Here is a 20,525-nt window from a genome sequence, read left to right as displayed (position 1 = left end):
CATGATTTAAACAGAGCTGCCAGCGCACCGCCTGCGGGACAGAGCCGGGCAGGCCCTGGCGCGGCCAGCACTGCTCCGGCATCCCCAGAGGCCGCATCACCAGCACGACACCGGCTCACCGGGCCCGGGCCCCGCAGCCGCCCCGGCGGGGACAGGCCATCCCCCACCGGTTCGCGCAAACCCGCCCAAGGAGCAGGAAGACCCGCGGGAGCAGCGGTTGCCGTTTATTAATTTTATTTCCACCCGCAACCGCGCCCCCGCCTCCGCCCGGACGCAGCGCGGAGCGTTCCCCGGCCCTACGGCGGCCGCGAGGGCTCCGGTGCGGCACGTGCATGCTGGGATTTGTGGTCCCGGTGGTGCCGGGGCGGGGGGGTCCTGTTCGGTAGGGAAGCGCTCGCTCGCTGACGCAGTTTGACCCTTCTGCCGCGCCGTCACCCTCCGCCTGTTGCCGCGACACCGATCGTCACAGCACATTCCAGCGTGGGTTCCGGGGCGTGTGTGTGGTGGGGTCCTTCCGCGGAGCCTGCCGCGAGCACTGCCTGAAGAGAAACGTGGGATCCTTCGCTCGTCCTGGGCTACCTCCCCACAGAAACACCCCGGCGCCCGTTCTCGCACCCGCGTCTCCGTTTAGCAACGCCGCCTGGCGCTACGGCTAGGCGGGGACCGCCGCGGAGAGACGGCGCGCCGCTCAGGCACGGCGGCGGGTCAGCCCGAGAGAAGCCGGGTGAGGGGTCGGGCCGGGGACCTGCTCCTCCCTCCCTCCCCGCCCTGACATGCCAACCCGGCAGCCGGCGGCGCAGCAGCGTGCGAGCCGCGTACGTGGGGCCGCCGGCGCGGGGGGCGGGGAGACGGCCGCGCGGGGGCTGCGCGCACCCCCCGCAGCGCGAGGCGGGGGCGGGCTGCGGCCGTTGAGCCCCCTCGCGGGGGTGGGGGAGGGGGGACCCGGGGCCCGCGGCGCTGCGGGTACCGGCGGCGCTGAGTCTCGCTGTCGCGCAGGTTCCCCGCCCGTGTCCCGCCGCAGGATGGAGTTCGAGCTCCTGGAGAGCGACGTGCTGGAGTCGCTGGAGGACCTGGGGTAGGTGCCCGCGGCCCCGGGGCCGGCGGTGGCGAGGGGACGGGGCCGATGTGCGGCCGTTGGCGGGGCCCTGGCGTCCCCGGGCGGGCGGTGTCTCCACGGAGGGCCGCGGCCCAGGGCAGCAGCTGGAATGCTCCTTTTCCATCAGAACGGGGGTGCTCACGCACAGCGGGGCTGGCGGCGGTGCCGGTCGCGCAGGGGAAAAGCACTGAGGCGACCAGGCGGGTTGTTCAGCTGTACGTCCTTTGCAAACATTTTGCGTCTTCCTTCTCCGTGATTCTTGTGGTGCCATCTCATCTGTGAACCCTTTGTTCAGCAGAGCGGTCCTAGCCGAGGGTGGGGAAGGGAGAAAAAAACCTTTCAAGAGGCGTCAAGGGAGAGGAAAACTTTTAAGCTTCATATTTAGTGTAAAGTAATAGCAAAAAAAATTGTAAATGAGACAGTATTTTTCCCTTTATTTATTTTTTTTAATATGATGTAACACAGGAAACTTTTGTTATTTAAACCTGCTACTCTGTCAGAGTCAGTAAAGGTTACATAAATATGAAAGGGACAGCAAAGAGAGCATGCCCAGCTATAAGCTTTCTTGTCTGTAAACTCTTGAATGTTCAGACTAGAGGCAGTTACGATTTTACTGCTGCTGATTCCATGCAAACAGCTGTGTTTGTTCGCATTGGCCACATTCTCATAAATCATTTTGTTGGAGCATAATGGCTTTCACCACAGCGATTATATTTCCAGGCTAAGCTGGTGATGATAGTTCCAAAGCTAGACAAATAGGCTTCTGTTTTGGCAGGTATTTCTCCAACTGAAATGTGAAAAGGTCTCTGCCATGATGCACATACCATGATCGGCTTCTTTTTTTCTGCCATATGCTTAAAGGGGTATTACTGGCTTGAAGTATTTGTGACTTGGGCTCGTTGTCTGTGTAATTATAGAAAGAAAATGTTGCTGTTGGTTTTTGACATTCTCAAAGTGAACAATGAAAGCAGATCAAAAAATAGGTTGTATCAACCAATGTTGGCAACAGTGGTTGAAAAGAAAATTTGAGGGGTAAAAGACATGGGGCTTCAACAGTATTTGTAACAACTGGGGAAACTACTGCATGTCACTAAAGGACTTCTGTTTCTTTCTGTCTGGGGAGACTGGGGTGTTTGAGGTTTTAAGCTTTGACAGTGGCTCAATGATCTTTCACAGTTCAACTTATTTTTTCTAACCAGGTACGATAGATACTTCTAATTAGTTGATTTTTTTTAATAGCATAACACATCAAAGAGTAGTTTATTTCTTTTGAGTTCGTGCTCAAATAGTGGCCTCTTCCTTTGTATGTCAGTTTGTTGAACTGTTGAAAAAGCAAACAAACTGGACAGCATAATGCTTCCAAAAGGGGAGTGTAGCTCTAGAACATGTGCCAGTGGCAGGAATGGAAAGAAAAGGCTGATTGCAGTCAGGAATCTGCAAGCTGGATTACTGGCCAAATAGATGTGTAGCTGAAGTCATAGTTACCAGAGATAATATAGTCAAGATGTTGTATCTGTCAAAGAAAAAAATATAGAAAAGGGGCCTCTGACGTGACCAGTGACTTAAATCCATATCCTGCCAAAGCAAAAGGCTTGTCATCACATCCCCTCTGCTTTGATCTGTAACTGGATGTTTCTGTTCCAAGTTCCCAATGTTCCTATACACATATGTTCCTATACACAAGGTCTGACATGTCTGTGGGGTGGGACTTAAACTTACTCTAATTAGCCTGTTGGAATTGTCTGCCCCACTGTGGTAATGTGGTAGGGATATACTACATCAGATTACAGCTTCCCATCAGTTGCTTGTAGATTAACTCCGTGTCGCTCACTGAACTGCTCTGTGAGGCAGAAGTTATTTTTGAGTGTGGCTTCTTCATTTTGGTTGGATGACCAAACCCTCTATGTGTGATGTTTAACACAAGAACTAAGTGTGGAAAAAAACATTTTAGCTTGCTCTTTGAGATTTTCTTTTTTTTTTTCTTTAACTTCTGAGGTTTGCCAAAAGTTGACTTGACTCACTGGATTGCTATGACATAGTGGGTGACTTTACCTGGAAGTTCGAAAGAGGGATTTCAGTTGATTGTGCTCACTCTTGGATGTCTGTTTTGAGTGTAGCATATCAAAATAGTATTGTAGATTTTTTCTTAAATACTCCATTAAACTCTGACTTTGTGCTTCTGCCTGGTTAATAAGGCAGTCTTCTCCCACTTTATCTTCCTCCCGCTTACAGGGTATCAGCACACAGATGTCCTGAAAATGATGTCTTCTAAAACCTGATCTGCAGACTCCTTCTTACACTAGGCCTGATTTTGGCTTATTTTGTTTATGCAAAAACTAACTTTTTTTTGGTGCCCATTTAAGAAGGTAATTTTTCAAAAGAGGATATTATTTTGCAGATCATTCTTGCAACATTTGTGTCAAAGGCTTTGTTTTGCTTGGCAACCCTTTAATATATGATGGGAAACAACAGAAAAAGATGCCCTAGTTCAGCACTAATTATTCAACATACTGTAAAGCAATGTTCAAGAATGATACTTTGGAACTGCAGTTGCCCTAGATAGGTATATTGTAAGTAACATCTTCCAAGAGATAGAGGCAGAGAAGTTGCAGCTGTATATGATAACCTTCTCCAGGATGAAACCTTTGATGATGATGTTTTGTGACAGTCTCTTTGTCAGCAAGCTAATGTGCGTGGAAATACTGGGTTTACTCAGATGTTTTCAGTATGCTCTTTCTTACAGTTCAGGAATCTTATCAGTTTAGATATTCAGCACTGCAGATGTGACGAGGGTCTAGCTCTCAGTATGTATACAGAATAAAATAAATCTATCACAGGATGTCAGTCATAGCAAATGTTAATAAATTGTGCTTTTGTTTTACTTGTCAGTTACAAAGGTCCATTGTTAGATGACGGAGCGCTGGCTCAGGCAGTCTCTCGTGGAGCCAGTTCCCCTGAATTCACCAAACTCTGTGCTTGGTTGGTGTCTGAGTTACGGCTGTTTTGTAAACTAGAGGAAAATGTGCAGGCAACTAACAGTAAGTAGCCATAACTCTAGCACAAACATGCGCTTAAATGAATGTTCTTGCATGCCATAAAGAATTGGGCTGACAATTGCTAAATCAGTTGTACCAAGCAGTATCCTCTGCACGCTGTCAGATTTTGGATATTTTCTACCTCATACTTGCCTAATGAATAGCCAGTAGAGGTTGAAATAATAGTGAGGATCAAACAATTCTTCTTCTGAAATAAGCTTTTTCTTGTAATTGTTCAACCACAGAGTTTCTTTTTAAAGTTTTTAGATGGATTTAAGGAAACAGTGGGTTTTTTTTGAATTAGATCATGAGAATACTTTTATTTCAATGCTTCTTTTTGTAATTTTGATGTAAGAGATACCTACTGTTCAAGGAGACATTCTCATGACTACAGTAATCATATTTTCTTTTTATTGTTCATTACCTTCACTCTGTGCTTACTATGTACTTTACCCTCTTTGTGAAACACTGTGAGAAGGAGCCTGAAAATGTTCGTTTATTGTTTTGGTGGAGGAAGCAAAGCTTAGTTTTCCAAAAACATTATTTCAATCAACTAGTCGTATTCTACAGATGAAATTGTTAAATTGGTATGATAACCTCTACTTCTGAATATCTAGTCTTAACTCATAATGCCTTTATGAGCTTAACTTTCAATCTACTCAGTGGCCAAAAATTGCTGCCTTCCAGCTTCTGTTCGTTTCCTTTTCCTCTGTTTTTGACACATCCATCCTTTCTTCTTTGAGTGTATTTGACTCCCTTTCTCTGTAACAATACATCTCACGTCCTCTAGTAGTATAATGTTCCTACTATATGTTTTGTGTAAAAATACAGTCCAGCAGTGTTCTAACGCCTATTTCAAACTCTCTAAACACAGGGATAGAAACATTTTATCTGTAGTACCATCATGTCCTACCTTCACACCTTTTGTGTGACTCGAATTTATAAATAACAAACATTTTGGGTTGAAGTCCCTTTTGAAAAGAAGAAAAACTGTTAGCTCTCATTTATCACTATTTTTTTGCATAACTTGGCTTAACAAATTTGGATTAGTTTCACTAATTTCTGATGCAAATATCAATCTACACTTTGGCTTACATGACTTCATTATTTTTTTGAAGGATATTGGTACAAAATAAGATCAGTTGACAAATGTGAGCTTACAGGGAGAAGTAGTAAAAACATGAGAGCTCATAAGCTGTATCATTCATGACTTCTATCAGAACTATCTAAAACATTGGTAGTGGGAACAGTTAGTTGATACTTAAAATGCTCCTGTAAAATTTGTGACGTTTTTAATGTTGCTTTTCATTGTAGAAATTGCCAGTGGCTGTCTGTTGTAGCTGGAGAAAAGTGGTCAGTGAAATGTAATTTTACAATAATGATGAATATCGTGGCTCCAAATAGGTTCTGCTGTGTCTTTGAGAAACCCAAAGAACACGTTTTGCTTCCATTAAAAGCAGCATTTTAATGTTAAATAGCAACTGGAGCTATTACATATTTTTAAAAAGAGTTAATTCCTTCTAATCATAGCCAGAGAGATACATATTAGCTGTAAACAAATTATTATTCTTTTCCTTCTAAGGTCCAAACGAAGCAGAAGAATTTCAGCTTGAAGTGAGTGGGTTGCTGGCTGAAATGAACTGTCCATACGCATCGTTAACATCAGGAGATGTGACAAAACGCCTTCATAATCAAAAGAACTGTCTCTTGCTGCTTAGTAAGTTAAAAGGGTGCTTGCAAGCAAGTAGTTTTTTGGGCAAAAAGCAGTGTTGTTTCTTACACTTAATGAGATACTGTTTTGTTTACCACAATGTATAAAACCAGCTACCTAAAATGATGAATTATTTTTCCCTGTAATTTACAGTGTCTCAATATACTTCTGGGCCGCGTAAATTTACCAGTCACTCTCTAGCCAGTATAAGATGGAAAATATTCTGAGTATTAACCTTTTTCACATTCACTGGCAAAAAGCCTGCCCTATTACTTCTCAAAAGGTACTCTGAAGAGGGAATAATTTGAAGACTTCTGACAGGATTTAGCCACTGAACTTTGTTTAGAAGGGTTGTAAAAATGACCACTGGCATCAGGTGCATCATCATTTTGGAGCCCCCGCCATGATGACTGGCAAGGTGCAATAAGACTTTCCTACACTCGCACAACAATTGGAATTATTGTGAAAAAGAGAAAATATATCAACTCGCGATTCTTCTGATCGTCTCCCTTAGTAAATAGCTTGAATGTTGCTTTCTGCTGATTGAAAATAAATTAGCTGTAGCAACAGTGTTGTCTTCCATTTACTTTTCCAATACCTAAATTGGTTTTACTCCTGCTTAGGAAATGTTAGAGGAGAAGAAATAATAGTTAAATTTGGAAAAAGTGAATGACGTTGATTCACATTAAATTTAAGAAGAAAAAGAAAAATATTTTTACACCTCAGATTTAGAAATTGTAATAGTAATTTTAATCTGATCTTAAATTTAACATAAATTAATGTGTTATGTGCTTTCTCAGTTGCTGCTGATTCTTTAACTTTTCAAAATGGAAATTTAGTTTTGTCCTCTGCTGAGATATAAGAAACAAATTGCAGACTAGGTTCCTGTGTTTGAACATAGGAGAAAGATGAGTAGTAAAACTTAATCTGAATTTGTTTTGATAGTATGTTCAAAAATGTCAGATGAAGTGAGTTAATTATTGCATTTAAAAATTTTGTAGCTCAAACAATCTGCCCTTCAGCTTATTCTCTGTAAGCCAAGCCATTTAATAAATTTGGCCTGTCTGTGACACACAGTTTATCCCAGATGTCCTCTGTGATGTACATTTTGGTAATATAAGGCCATGTTTGGAAGCTGAACTCTGGTATCCCATCTGGCAGGAATAGTATGTTTACTGTCAAATGTGGAATTGAAATAGATGCCAGATTCCTTTTTTGTCTACCATGATAGTTGCATAACTTTCTTTACCTACATTAAGCTATATTATTAGGTATCCTGTTGTATGTGAGCCATCAAGCCAGATTTTTTCAGGAAAAACAGAGTAACCCTTTTCAATGGAACACCAGGGTATTTTACATGTTGATGAAATGCAGCACAGTTTGTCAACTGGAAGATGTAGCAGCGTTGCTGGGAGAGGAAGGCACCAAATAAACATAGGTAGTTAAGATTGTCTTGGTGTGCAGCATCACTAGAATACAATATTAAGTACTGTCATCTACAAAAAAAAAAGTATGAAAGTTTCAGGTTGGTTCAGAAAAAGTCTGCAGAAAAGAATCACTATCTAGAGAACGTTTATGTCTTACAGTGATAGACTTTAAAATATCAGTCTTTATCAGAGGAGGTGGAAGGTAGCTTGAATGTGATCTCTCAATTCTTGAAACAAAATTCTGCTAGTTTCTTTCTCTGGAGGTCCTAACAGGATGTAAAATAATTGAAAGCTGAATATAAGAGAAATCTTTATAAAGTACTGTTGAAAGAACTTACAAGGAATTCTTTGCTGTTTTGCATGTTTTAAGGATTTTATAATTTATAAGGTGTTCTGTGTCTTTAGTGGAAGACATTCTAAAGATCTAGAAGAAATTCTGGAGGTCATTAAAATGCTTTGTTCTCTTTTTAATCTTTTGATCTGGCCCGATTTTATAAGTAGTAAGCTGCTTTTGTATAGCCGTGGGTTTACATCCCTGCTCACAAGTCTGTCTTTATCAGTGCAGTATCTATTTTTCAATCCTTATTTTTAGAAATAGTTATTTACATTACTGTTATGGTCACTCAGTATGATTCATGATAATGCTGTTAAACCTGTGCATTTTTTTTCAATTCAAACCTTAAAGTTGTGACAATTGCAAGCAAAGGCTGCGTGCCAAATTTATATCACTGTAGCCTACACCTAATGCTGAAATCTTGAGTGTAGACCGTGTTCAGAAATTATGTGATTTTAATGTTTTGTTTGTTTGATAAAGAAGTTATAATTTGATGGTAGGTTCTTGCAGTTCTGATGTTAAAGAGCACTGCAGGCGCATTCTAGCTCCGATTTCATCAGTTACTGCCTTCATTTTTGGAATTATTATAAACATGAATTCTCAATAGTAGTTTAAAAAGTGGGGTTATTTTTTCACTCTGCATCTTGCCTGGGAAAGTAGATGAGATTCATCAAACATTTTGCTTCCCTCTATTCAGTCTCTTGGTCTGTTTCCTAGAGCCTCAACGAGCGCTTGCTTGTCTTGCTTAAAGTGCATATCCCAGTCCCTCATCCTGCTTGTTTGCATCTTCCTAGTCTCCTGTCTTTGCTGGGCAAAGCCTGAAGGAGAAGAGTTGTGCTCTGTTGAACTCTGTGATTAATACCTGTCAGAATCATAGGAATTTTTTTGCAGGCTTTAATTGGTTGTACTAAACTTTCCCCCGTTTGTTGTATTTCTGGCATTTGACTCAGTGTTTATTAGAAATGTGAGCATTCTGTGGATAACAAAATTATAGCCCTCGCTCTTTCTGAAACAGACCATTTGCACATTTGTTGGTTGTAAGCACTTGCATTCTCACTGGTTCTAAAATAATTTAACTCGGCTATATCTGATGCTGAAATCTCATTTTTCTTATCCCAGCATACCTCATCTCAGAACTGGAAGCTGCCAGAATGCTGTGTGTGAATGTCCCTCCTAAAAAAGCACAGGAAGGAGGTGGCAGTGAAGTCTTTCAGGAGCTAAAAGGCATATGTATTGCTTTAGGCATGTCCAAGCCTCCAGCCAACATAACGATGTTCCAGTTCTTCAGTGGGATTGAAAAAAAAGTAAGATCCAAGGAAACAAAACTAGAATATTTATGATGTTACTTTTTTGATGGAAAATAGTTCTGCTACCAGGAAGAGATTAGCCTCTTGTGAAACTCCAGTGTTTGAATTGTGAAGGAGAGTTAGCATGGTTTACTGAGTATGCCAAGCACAAGGATTTTGAAAATGAAGTTAAAGGCTTTTTCCACGCCAAGTCATGAGGTCAGGGACTACTGCTATCATTGCCTTACGGGGTGAGGTATTTCTTACTCTGCTGTAGGTTTTAATGTCACCACCTGTTGCAGAAGACATGGAATATACTGAGCTTAGGCCTCAGGAAGAATATTAAGAAGAAATGTATTCCAAGAAATACACCTAAACAAATTTTTGCTGGAACCTACTATTTTTAAAATGTTTAGGTCAAAAGGTGTTGTAACTGAAGTCAAGTTTACACCTTTTCCCTAAGGCTTCATCCATTCTTGTGGTTCCATTTATTTTTGTTCCTTTACATGTATGTGTTCTCCGGGTTGTCATGGTTTTGTTTTTAAAGAAGTTTACTTTTGTTTGAGTAACTTTTACAAAACAGAGAAATTAAGTGAAATGTACTGTCCAGTGGGGGGACAGGAAGTTTTTAAGTTACATTAAGTAACTTAACTTGCAGAATAGGGGACAGCAGAACAGCAGAAGAGAACCTTTGTGAAATTTAAAGAACAGATAAGATTACAAAGCTCCTCAGAATACTTTCAGAGAAGTTTTTTTTACTAACCTTGCAGTTGCGTTGTACTTAAGCAAATCTGAGCAACTGAATTAGTGCTTCATTTCTTTGCAAGAAATCAGTTTGGATTGACCTGTTTAAGAGGAGGAGGCTGATTTTTCCAGCAGAAGTCAAAGGTGTAGAATGGAAGCATTTTGTTTTCTGGTTTTGGCATTGTCATGGGCATTAAATAGTTCTTATGTATAAGAAATCTGTGCTTCCAAAAAGGTATAAAATACTCATAACAATGAACAATGCTGGCAAACTTTGCTGGTGAAAGAGACTATGAAAATACAGAATATACAAAGTAGATTAAAATCTTCTTAATTTGGGAATTCTTTTATGTTTTACTAATTGTCTTTTATATTGTCATGCGAAGTTAGGGGTCCTTCTTTAGGTCACGTTATATTTCATTCATATTTATATTTCACTTAGTCTTAATACAACCTTTTTGATACAAGTGTGGTTTGTTTGGTTTTTTTTTTCCTAAATGAAAGAGATGATGTGTAGAACAATCCCTCTGTCTTCAAGGAGAGCAATGCCTCATGGAATGTTTATATTTTAACTGTAGATCTACTCTATAGTCCCTTCTCCTAATTTTTAAATAATTATAGCCAAGACTACCAGACATATAAAAATAGTTGCTTTCCAAAATAAATGTGTTTGATTCTCTGTCCCAGAGGAAACAATTTGGTATTGGAGATTGCTTTGTCATGCCTATGACTGTCCAAGAGTCCTCTCCTGTAATCGGAATCTTGAAAAGCTAATTTTTTTTTTTTTTTTAGCCAATGCTTATATTTTTATATGTCTCCTAACAGCTGAAGGAAACTCTAGCAAAGGTTCCACCTAATCATGTTGGAAAGCCTTTATTAAAGAAACAACTGGGACCAGCTCACTGGGTAAGTTGTTGCAGGTATTAAAGCCTGTTTCCCTTTTTCAGGTGTATAAAGTATTGATCTTGATTCTGTGTGTAATGTTGCAAAATTATTTTTCTCTTTCTGAAGATGAGAAGACAATTTCTTGCAGTATTTTACATATATGTTTGTACAATAAATGGTTGGTAACTGATAAGATCTTGGGCTCATGAATCTGTATGTCCAGATGTGGGCAAAAGCTTTCCAAAATAAAGGAGATTTACAGTGGTGGTGCTGACCTGCATGCTTGTGCAGTAGCTTAAGCCTTCCTCTCCTGCCCCTTGCCGGCACTGTCTGTGTGACTTGGCCTTGCTGAGATAGTGTCACATCCCCTCCTGTGGCATCTTTCCAGCTAACCTGTGGGTCTTCCCATCATTTCCTCCTCTCTTCCCGTCCTGTTGGGCTGGTCTGCTGTCTCTTCTCCAAGAAGCAGAGAGTGTGCAGGTGGAAGCTGGGAGGCTGTACGACCAGGCAGCAGAGGCACAATCATCTCCAACTGGATTTTTGTCACCTGCTGTTCTAGGAGGATGGTGCCTGGGTTAGATACTGCTGCTGTACTAGCACATACCTATGGCTACTGCTGTAAGACTGAGAGTGTCTCTTGCTTAAGGTTGAAGCTCATCCCCCAGCACCCTGCTTCCTTCAGTGTTTGTATTGTTGAGGCTGAAAGTGTGCCCCACCACTCCCACCCATCTGGGCTTCAGTCAGTACATAAATTATTTCCTCAATGGTGCATATCTCAAATGTTGCTCTGACCACTGTCTGCCACCAGGTGTGTTTCTAGTGATGGCATTTCCCCGTAGGGCACTTGGTTGTCTTATCTGTATGCAGCTTGTGCTTTAATCAAGATCCTCTTACAGTACCTTACTTACTTTTAGTCCTCTATATTTGCTCTATCTTTGTCCTTAAGCTTACTACTTTTTAAGAAGGCAAGGACATCCTTGTCCCTAGGACTTACCTGTGTCCTTGCATCTCCTTCAGCTTGTTGCATGTAGTATTTTTTCACTTTTGCTTTTCTGTCCTGGTGGGTGTTGAGAAATGCCTCAGCAGTGTGTGCAGTTTTTATGTCCCTTCTGATAAACAGCTGTGCTGTTAAGAATGGTAGAAGGCTGAATGTGAGGATAACAGAGCCTTCGAAGCCTTCAGGAAAATAGTGTCAGCAGGCATAGCTTGCTGTGAGCCCAGCTAACAAGGTAGATAATTGTGGGCTCAAGTCCTGCTTGATATCTCTGTGTATCTTATTCTCTTCCATCCACACAGTTTGCTCTCTTAAGTAGAAACATTTTATCTATAATCTGTAGGTTATGTTTGCAAATTTTTTCTTTCAGGAAAAAATTGAAGCAATTAATCAAGCCATAGTCAACGAGTATGAAGTCCGAAGAAAACTGTTAGTCAAACGCTTGGACGTCACTGTGCAGTCGTTTGGCTGGTCAGATAGAGCTAAGGTACAAACAGCTTGCTGTGAAGTCCTGGTTTGGTAGTAATTCTTTATAATAAGTATCTCTTGGAACTCCTTCATTGTTTCATCCTTCATCAGTAAGAAATAACCACAGGAGTTCTCTTGTTTTGGTTTAAGTTTCTGAAGAAGTTTATGACAGTATAAGATGACAAAAAAATTGTAGTCGAAACTGATTTGTTGGATATCAAAACAGTATGTAAAATGAGATAGACCGTGTGTAACTCTACAGCGAAGCCAAAACATACCATTAAATAGGCCACTGGAAAAAATAGTAATAGATTACTGATTTGTGTTCAGAGTGCCATAATGTGAATCACTTAAGTGCTGTGTGTGTGTGTGATGGTAGAAAAGCATCTTCCTGTTGACCATCCCTTAACTTACTTTGTGCTGTCCACAGTGATCAGATTTCCTTTACTCAAAGTGTGTCGGCAAGCACAACTCCACAGATGCACATGAGAAAAGCTGCTAAGGCACTACTTGTTCTTACCGCATAGACAGCGTAATATTTTGTGTGCTTGTTTTGTCTTTGAACTGCGTGTCTGTGACATGTAATCTGTTTTCTCTGAGTATGTAATAGATATTTTGCTTTTAAAAATAATTACATCGTTTCCCTATTTCCTGTATTTCATAGTGAAAAAGGAATGACAAGATTTAAAAAATAGTACATATCAGTTATTTTCTAGGACTAGACCAGATCTGCTAACATGCTGCTAATTGTGCTGCTGGCAGTGTTTGAGACTGAGTTATTAGTGATAAACTGTGACAGATGAATCATCAAGTGTTTTTTCTTGATTTTTCTTGATCTATTCAAAAAGCAACTGTATTTTAATAATGAACTGTGACCTCTCCCCTTTTCTGTTTCATCACCTCAGCAGGACTTCTACTGGTGTTCTTTGTACTTTGTCTTCTTCAGGTTTTTTAGTAGATTATTTAAGAACTGTCTGATTGTTTGGATATTTTAATAGTGACTGAAAATGGGCGAAAGTATCGATTAGGTTGCAAACCAGGGACTTCTAATTGTGTTATAGCTTTGGCATCCAAATCCATGTTTGTTGGTTTGGTTTTGTTTGTTTGTTTTTTCCTGGGAGAATTCTCAGATGGTTTAGAACTTGACTAGCTACATGAAATCCTTTCACAAACAAGATTAATTGTATATATGCATTTATATCTATTGAAACGCAAATCTAAATTTTCTAGGACTGTAGCAATATGACATTGGAGAATGTGGCTATAATATTCCAGACATGCAATACAGTTTAATAGTAACTTTCAGCAATGCTTTAATACGCTATGGTTTTTGTTTGTTTTTTAATTTGAAAAGTATCAGAATACAGTAGTATAACTAAATAGTTACTTCTCCAGATAGTAGAAACACCACTAAAAACTTTAAAAAACCCCAAAACCTAATAATAGACTATAAATTCAAAAATTTAAAGTTTCACCTAAAAGAATAATATCATAACAGCAAAATACTTTGCTCAGAGCTCAGTAAAACCTGTCAGGGAAAAAACATACTACTGCTCTGGTGAATACTATTGCTTCTGTCTTTAGCCAGCGTCAGGCATATGATGTGCATGTTTTCCTTAATTTTGAATAAAACCTGTTCCACTTGTAATATGAAAGTAGAAGCTTTTGATTCTAAAAATGTACCACTGACTCAATTGGAAATGCTTACTTTCTATTCTTCCCAGTTCCAGTTTTCCGCCTTTAGATGGAAAATGGGATTTTAGGATTTTAAAATTTGCTTCTGAAGTGTTGCCATGTCAAGACATTTCTTGGAAAACCTGGTTTCCCTGTCCCCACTGCTGTCATGTGGGGTCCAGACAAAAAGCAGCCCTTCTGTCTGTGTTCAGATTGCAATCTGGTTTATCCTAACTGCATCACACATTGTACTCTGTTGATAACTGAAGATAGATGTAACTCATGTATTAACTCATGGCTGGTAGCAGAGATTTCTGCTGTGTCTGTCACTTGCAAAACTGCTGTCATACTTGTGAGGTGTTCAAAAACACCGGTATGGTTAATGCCAAAAGGCAGTAGAGGAAGAGAGATTGCATACAAGGCAAAGTTGGCTTTGTAGGATCTAATTTCTGTTATATATTCTATATATATCTACCTGTGCAAGACAAAGGACTGAATGAGAACAAGCACTTGAGAACTTAAGTTCTGCCAGTGCCTCTTGATGGATCATGATCACGTTTGTGAAGAAGCTGATGGGAATGAAGGGTGTGAAAGCATTAACACAGCCTTTTCCTGCTGAAACAGTGTTGGAGATGCAGTGATGCTGGCCTGACTGGAATGGGTGTGGGTTAGGGTGCAGGAGGAGGTCTGGAGGCTGGACACAGACGTGTTTCGCTTTTGGTATCTTAGAGACATGAGCAGTAATTCATATAACTATATGACACACTTCTATTCTGTTTGCCTGAAAGTAATACGGTCTGTATGTATATATTGTTAATCTTAAAATAGCCAGAAGATCAGTGTCTTGTCAGTTCAGTCAGAATAGTGTTTCCTGTATTACTTAAAGAAATTTGACAAATGCTAGCTTTGTTGCAGTGATCCTTAGTTACAAAGTGGTTATCACTGTTTTTATATATTTTTTTTTTCCTATTCGCAGTAGCATCTTGTTCTTCAGTGTTGATTTGATTCTTTTGGTGAGGTGTTCCATTGCTTTCCTTTTGCTTTAGCTGACTGGGTTTTCTTCTCTCCCACAGAGTCAAACAGAAAAACTGGCTAAAGTCTACCAGCCAAAACGTGCCCTCTTATCTACTAAGTGCACTATTTCCGTTGCAAATCTCTTGGCAGCTCGGCAGGATCTCTCAAAGATTATGAGAACAAGCAGTGGGTCCATCCGAGAGAAGACCGCATGTGCCATTAATAAGGTACCTTTGGTGACAAATAGCTTGTTCTGTTATAAATATTTAAGTAGTTTGAATGTAGTAGTAAATCCTAATTTTTTAGGATTTTAAGTGGAATTTGGAAATAAAGGATAAGAAACTTGGTGTTTATGTACTGGAGATTACGCATCAGTGCATTATCAGAACTGCAATTTCACCTCTTTAGGTTCAGAGTGCCCCTTCTTAGGGGCAGTAAAAAAATTGCTGGAATATCTTTGATTACTTCCAGTGGAAATAGGCCTGGTCTGTCTTATCAGAATTACTGATGGCATTACACTCCTGCTACCTAATTCTGTCACCGTGTCTAAAATAACACCTACATAGGTAACCATTTTTCTGGTCTATGTAAATTGAATGTATTAAGATCATAAAGCAAGGATCTCACATGTTAGATTATAGCCAAGTGTGTGGTTTTAGCGGTGACACAATAGGAATACAATTTAGACTAAGCAATTTCCTGTGTTTCAAAAATTATGATTTTACAGGAGTAACAGGCTCACAAAAGCACATGTGCTGAACTTGAAGTTCAGTAGCTATGTACAGCAGTGTACATGGAACTTCAAAATTTGTGGATGTACATGCATGCTTTTCTCCATTTTGGGTTCCAATTGTATTTCAGGTAATATTTTAATTCATTCAGGATGGAATGGTGGTGTGCTGATTTGACCACCCTCCCTACACCCCAGATAATGTTTATACCTTTTAGTGTAGTTGGAGTGCGGAATGTAAAAGAAATTGAAAAGACAGGTGTGACTATCATGAGACCATATGTGTGTTTTACTAGGAATGTAATACTGCCCTGCTGTTGACCTATATCCTGTTAACTTATCTCCATTATCAATATTACATGTTTTTCAGGATAGTAGTGTAAAGTAACAAATTAACATGCTTCTGTCTTAAGTTTTTCTGTTATATCACTTTAAAACTTGAAGCAATGCAAGTGTCCTGTCCCATTTTAAGTCTTGCTAAATTTTTAACATCACAGAATCCTTAGACAGCTAAAGACCTTCTAGAGTCTTGCTCAACTCTGGTCAGCACTGACACCTGTTTGTTGGTGTGTAAGTTTGTCTGTGTGTGCCCTTATTGAAAAATAATATTTGCACTTGGTTTGCCAAGCCAATGGCTTCTACAGCAATTCAGAGCACTATTAGGAGAGAGACTATGTTCTACTGTACTTGTGATTGTTTGAGATTAGCAGTCTGCATGTGTATCAGTACGTATGGCTCTTCTGTGAGGTGTTACAACTCATCTGATAGTTCTCCTTTTCCCTTTACAGGTGCTAATGGGCAGAGTGCCTGACAGAGGAGGAAGACCCAATGAAATTGAACCACCACCTCCTGAGATGCCACCATGGCAGAAAAGACCAGAGGCTGGTCCACAACAAGGCGGTGGCAGAGGAGGAAGAGGTGGCTATGAATCCTCATATGGCGGGCGAGGAGGTTATGACCATGGGGGTCACGACCGAGGAGGAAGAGGAGGCTATGACTCATCATATGGAGGGCGAGGAGGTCACGAACAAGGAAGCCATGATCGAGGGGGACGAGGAGGACGTGGTGGTTATGATCATGGTGGCAGAGGAGGTGGAAGAGGCAACAAGCTTCAAGGAGGTTGGACAGATGGTGGAGGTGGTGGCTACCAGGATGGCAGCTACAGGGAGAGCAACTACAGAGATGCAGGTTTTCAAACGGGTGGCTACCATGGTGGTGGTGGTGGTGGTGGTGGCTACCAAGGAGGAGGCTATGGTGGCTACCAGTCATCTTCATATTCAGGAAGTGGCTACCAAGGGGGTGGTGGCGGTGGCTACCAGCAAGACAACAGATATCAAGATGGTGGGTCCCACAGTGACCGAGGGGGTGGGCGTGGAGGAGGGAGGGGTGGCCGTGGAGGTCGTGGTGGCCGTGGAGGTCAAGGAGGAGGCTGGGGGAGCAGAGGTGGACAAAACTTTAATCAAGGGGGGCAGTTTGAGCAGCACTTCCAGCATGGAGGTTATCAGTATAATCAATCTGGTTTTGGACAAGGAAGACACTTCACAAGCTGAGGCTGCTAAAAACTTTCGCTTCAGCAGAGCTCACATAATGGAAACTTGGTTTGAGAGGCCTGGCTTGATTGCTGCTTGAATTAATACAGGTTTGTACGTGGCAGGTGGGATCTTTTTGGGTGGGATGTTTTGCACTGAGCAAAGTACAACTTTCTGTAGACCTCTCTCCCCACCCTCCCAACCTGTCTGAATCAAATGCATCATCACTACCCACTGCACCCTAAACATCAACTAATAGCTATGCTTTGTAGATGTTGGACAGTTTCCTTCTGCTCAAAACACTTTTGTTCTGAAACTACCTGCTGTGTTTGCCTTCCACTTTGATTTGGAGAAATGTCAAGACCTGCCTGGTCAAATTTGTCTATTATAATACACAGCAGAACTGCATTTGTCCATCTAATCTTTGTTCCATTATGTTTTCTAAAACCAGTTCAGAGTATTGCTTCTTGGCTTGCTGGCCTCTTGTTTTAGTCATGGTGTTACATCCATGTGCATGCATGCACAATGAACTGCCTCTGACAAACAGGTTTTTTGTCTGTTATATGAGCTCTACTGTGGACGCCGTGTTCGGTAGCCTTATCTCCCGCTAAACAAAGTTTTCCCACCTGCTCAACTCTGAAGACTGACTGACGCCAAAATCTGCAAAGATCATTTAAAACGAAGCTAAATTGTGAACTGATAGTGTGTATAGGCCTGTAGGTAGGTGTAGCAATTCAAACTGACCTGCATCCATCCAAAACAAGTTGCTCCTCCTCCAAACCTAATTTTTACTTGAAATCAGCTAGAAAAAATGACAAACTGAAATTTATTTTTATTTGCAAGTTAATACCATTGGCTCGGCAAATCTAGGGCAATTTGTTTTGGGGGTTGTATTTTTAAAGAAATGCACTACGGCCTGGGAAGATTAATTCCTGCCTGGAGGAAGCCCTTTTATTATTGCTGCAGAAAACAAAGCCTGGCTGAGTTTGATGTTCTGATTTTTTTTTTTTCTTTACTGAAAGCCACATAATGCTTCTTGCTGGGTTTTTTGTGTACATAAACATTGTCAAGCTGTGAAAGAAAATGGCTGAAGGTGTGCTGTTGTATAAAAGGTGAGCAATAAAAGTATCTGTATGTTCCTTTTGCTTTAGTTTATTTTCTTTCTTGGTATTAAAAAGCAGTTGATACAGTAGCTGGAAATTTGTGGGAATTTGTCTGCTTCATCTATTTTACATTTGAGATCTTGTAGTCATCCCAGCCATACTGTGCATTCTGCCCCCTGAGAAGCTGTCAGAACAGGAGCGGATGGGCGGAATTCATCTTCAGTTGCTCTGAGTTTTGTTCTGTTCCTCCCTCTGAACTGGTCTCACAGCATGGTCTCTCTCTTGGGTGTCACTATGTAAAGTTACTGTTGGGTTGTGTGAGCACCTGTCTCCCAGGTTATGCTACTGTGTGACATGGGAACATGGTATGCTGCTTGTGGGAACTGTGCTGATGCTCTCCAGCCTTGTGGAATATGTAGGTCCCTGCTGCTGTGCTCAGATCGCTGCAGCAGAGGCTGCAGATGGCCAGTGGGGCTACCTGAAGTGCCCTTGGGGCTGAATCCAGGTTGATGCAGGCAGGAGCAGTTATTTGGATTACTGAAATAACATGAGCATTTCAGAGAATCTATGTAAGGGTGGTGTTGCTCTCATTCAAGCTAATCATGTAAATAAGCTGATAAACACTGTTAAGAACTGATTTCCCTGTATTTCATTGCATGGTCAACCTGAAAATCTCCTGTTTGATTTATTGTGGCCAGTAGGTGCTGCTAGTGATTCACAGGTTGGAAGCGAAGGTCTCTGTGAAACGCACTTGGGAATCTGACTTGATGTCTCTTCTGGTTTTTTCATTTTTCAAACAAATTTAATAAGCCTGATGAGGGAAAAGTTTTCCATATTGAATCCAGGTCTCTGAGGATCAGTGATACAGATCTCAGTACAATACAGTTTGAATTATGAACTTCTAAAAATGAATGTTACTGCTTCACAAAGGTATTGGATGGTTTCTTACAGTAGGGTGCTCCAGGGGAGATAACTCTCTTATGGGAGAGTAGTATCTTGTCGTGAGCATTAGCTGGTGACTGGCTGCACTCGTGCAAAAATGATTAGTGGGTTTTTTTAAGAATTAAGATTCCTACAACTGGGTCAGTCCTGGACTGGTAAAGGTAGAGAGACTGACAAAGTTAAAGGGCCTTTTGCTGGGTATGTAATATCTTCAAGTTGACAGCTTCTGCTTTTCTTCACACTGCTCCTCACTGTAAAGAGGCTGGTGTTTTCCCTCACTGCATGAGTGCTGCAAACTTGTTTCTAGCAAGAGGGAACCCAAGAAGCTCTTCAAGAAAGCCTCTGGTTGAATTGCATCAGCACCTTCAGAAACATCTTTCTGTGTTAGAGCTGCCAATTTCTCTGAAAGCTGCGACTGTTGCTGCAGTGGATAGTCTCACTTTTGCACACTGTGACATGGTGAAATGCTGCTGGGGTTGGATAGGAGCACTGAGTTTCCCTTCTCCCTTATTCCAGCTAGCTCTTTCTCCTCAAAATGTTTTTTTCTCCTCTCTCTTCCAGGACCTAGGGTAAGTTGAGTCCCACTTCTTTGCTGTTTGAGGGGCAAAGTTTAAAAAAAAAAAATCAGAAGAAGGCAAAACAGGAGGTTTACTCTTCCAACAGGAAAGAAAACACTTTGCTTCTGCCAGCTGTTGTTGTTTTTCTTTACTGTATTGTTTCCTCCTAGTGTGCTGTGACTTCTTTGTTCTCCAGAGAAAACAAGCTTTGATTAATGAAAGCAAACAGCCACTGCTTTGTTATGGTCTGTATGATGCTCCGATATTTACTGTTTTCCAAACATGATTCCTGCTGCACTGGAAAGTATCTCTTAACTGGAAACTGGAAAAAGAGAGATGAGTTGTGGAGATCATTAGGCTTGTGGTGGATTGGATATATGTGCGTGATTTCATTGTGCATCGCAATTGAAAGCAGAACATCAGCAGATCAAAAAAGCAATTAAGTAAGCAAGCATTTATAGAGGGGAACAAAGTGTTCTTCCTTTTAACCACGGTTGTTCTTGCCATTCTTCTTCCACAAGCCTTAGGCTCGTTTTGCTTTCCCATCTGCCTTTCTCTATCAACTTCTGTTTCCCAAAGGCTTCACTTGCATCGCCCTTCCATGCCATCTATTAGGATCACCCTCTCTCAAGTGTTGTCATTGTGTAGTGAAATAACTGTGGAGAGCGGTACACACACTTGCTTCTCACATGAGGCACATTATTACGTAACTTAGAATACTATGATCTATATGCACTGTGGTCACAGTTGGGTTTTCCTTGCAGGTCTAAGGAATGGATAAAAGTTTATTCCTTACTGTATGCGAAAAAGTAGCACAAGGGAAAGTGCATCAAGTGGAAATTTCACCATGCATCACTCAGCCCAGGAAGCCTTTTTGCTTATAGCTGTTCTCTAAGTGGTTTGTCATCTTTAGGATTGGTGTTGGCTGGCAATCTCCAGCTCACTTGATGAGATTCCTCTGCTTCTCTGGTCAAACCCCTGAAATGTGCGCTCCAT

The 20,525-nt window shown here is 41.1% G+C and overlaps 1 protein-coding gene across 3 annotated transcripts; it reads left to right on the top strand.

Moving 5' to 3' along the window:
• Positions 1-652: 652 nt before the first annotated feature.
• Positions 653-18,066, top strand: FAM98A (family with sequence similarity 98 member A). Of its 3 annotated transcripts, none has more exons than XM_065632726.1 (9): positions 653-724; positions 997-1,075; positions 3,986-4,134; positions 5,714-5,848; positions 8,723-8,907; positions 10,459-10,539; positions 11,883-11,999; positions 14,728-14,895; positions 16,187-18,066. In XM_065632726.1, the coding sequence occupies exons 2-9, from the start codon at positions 1,023-1,025 to the stop codon at positions 16,946-16,948; spliced, it is 1,650 nt and encodes a 549-aa protein (XP_065488798.1). In that variant the 5' UTR covers positions 653-724; positions 997-1,022; the 3' UTR covers positions 16,949-18,066. The 3 variants fall into 3 exon arrangements, with proteins under 3 accessions (XP_065488798.1, XP_065488797.1, XP_065488799.1); XM_065632725.1 differs by lacking the exon at positions 653-724 and adding an exon at positions 729-815; XM_065632727.1 differs by lacking the exons at positions 653-724; positions 3,986-4,134 and adding an exon at positions 735-815.
• Positions 18,067-20,525: the final 2,459 nt, after the last annotated feature.

This window comes from Caloenas nicobarica, chromosome 3 (genome assembly GCF_036013445.1).
Source record: "Caloenas nicobarica isolate bCalNic1 chromosome 3, bCalNic1.hap1, whole genome shotgun sequence".
Taxonomy (NCBI): Eukaryota; Metazoa; Chordata; class Aves; order Columbiformes; family Columbidae; genus Caloenas; species Caloenas nicobarica.
This window is presented reverse-complemented; position numbering and strand designations above follow the sequence as displayed.

Excerpts from the sequence above, each read along its gene's own strand:
- FAM98A (XM_065632726.1), top strand. The coding sequence starts at position 1,023 with ATGGAGTTCGAGCTCCTGGAGAGCGACGTGCTGGAGTCGCTGGAGGAC. Across the intron at positions 4,135-5,713 it reads AAATGTGCAGGCAACTAACA|GTCCAAACGAAGCAGAAGAA; the intron begins GTAAGTAGCCAT and ends TTTCCTTCTAAG. Across the intron at positions 10,540-11,882 it reads AACTGGGACCAGCTCACTGG|GAAAAAATTGAAGCAATTAA; the intron begins GTAAGTTGTTGC and ends TTTTTCTTTCAG.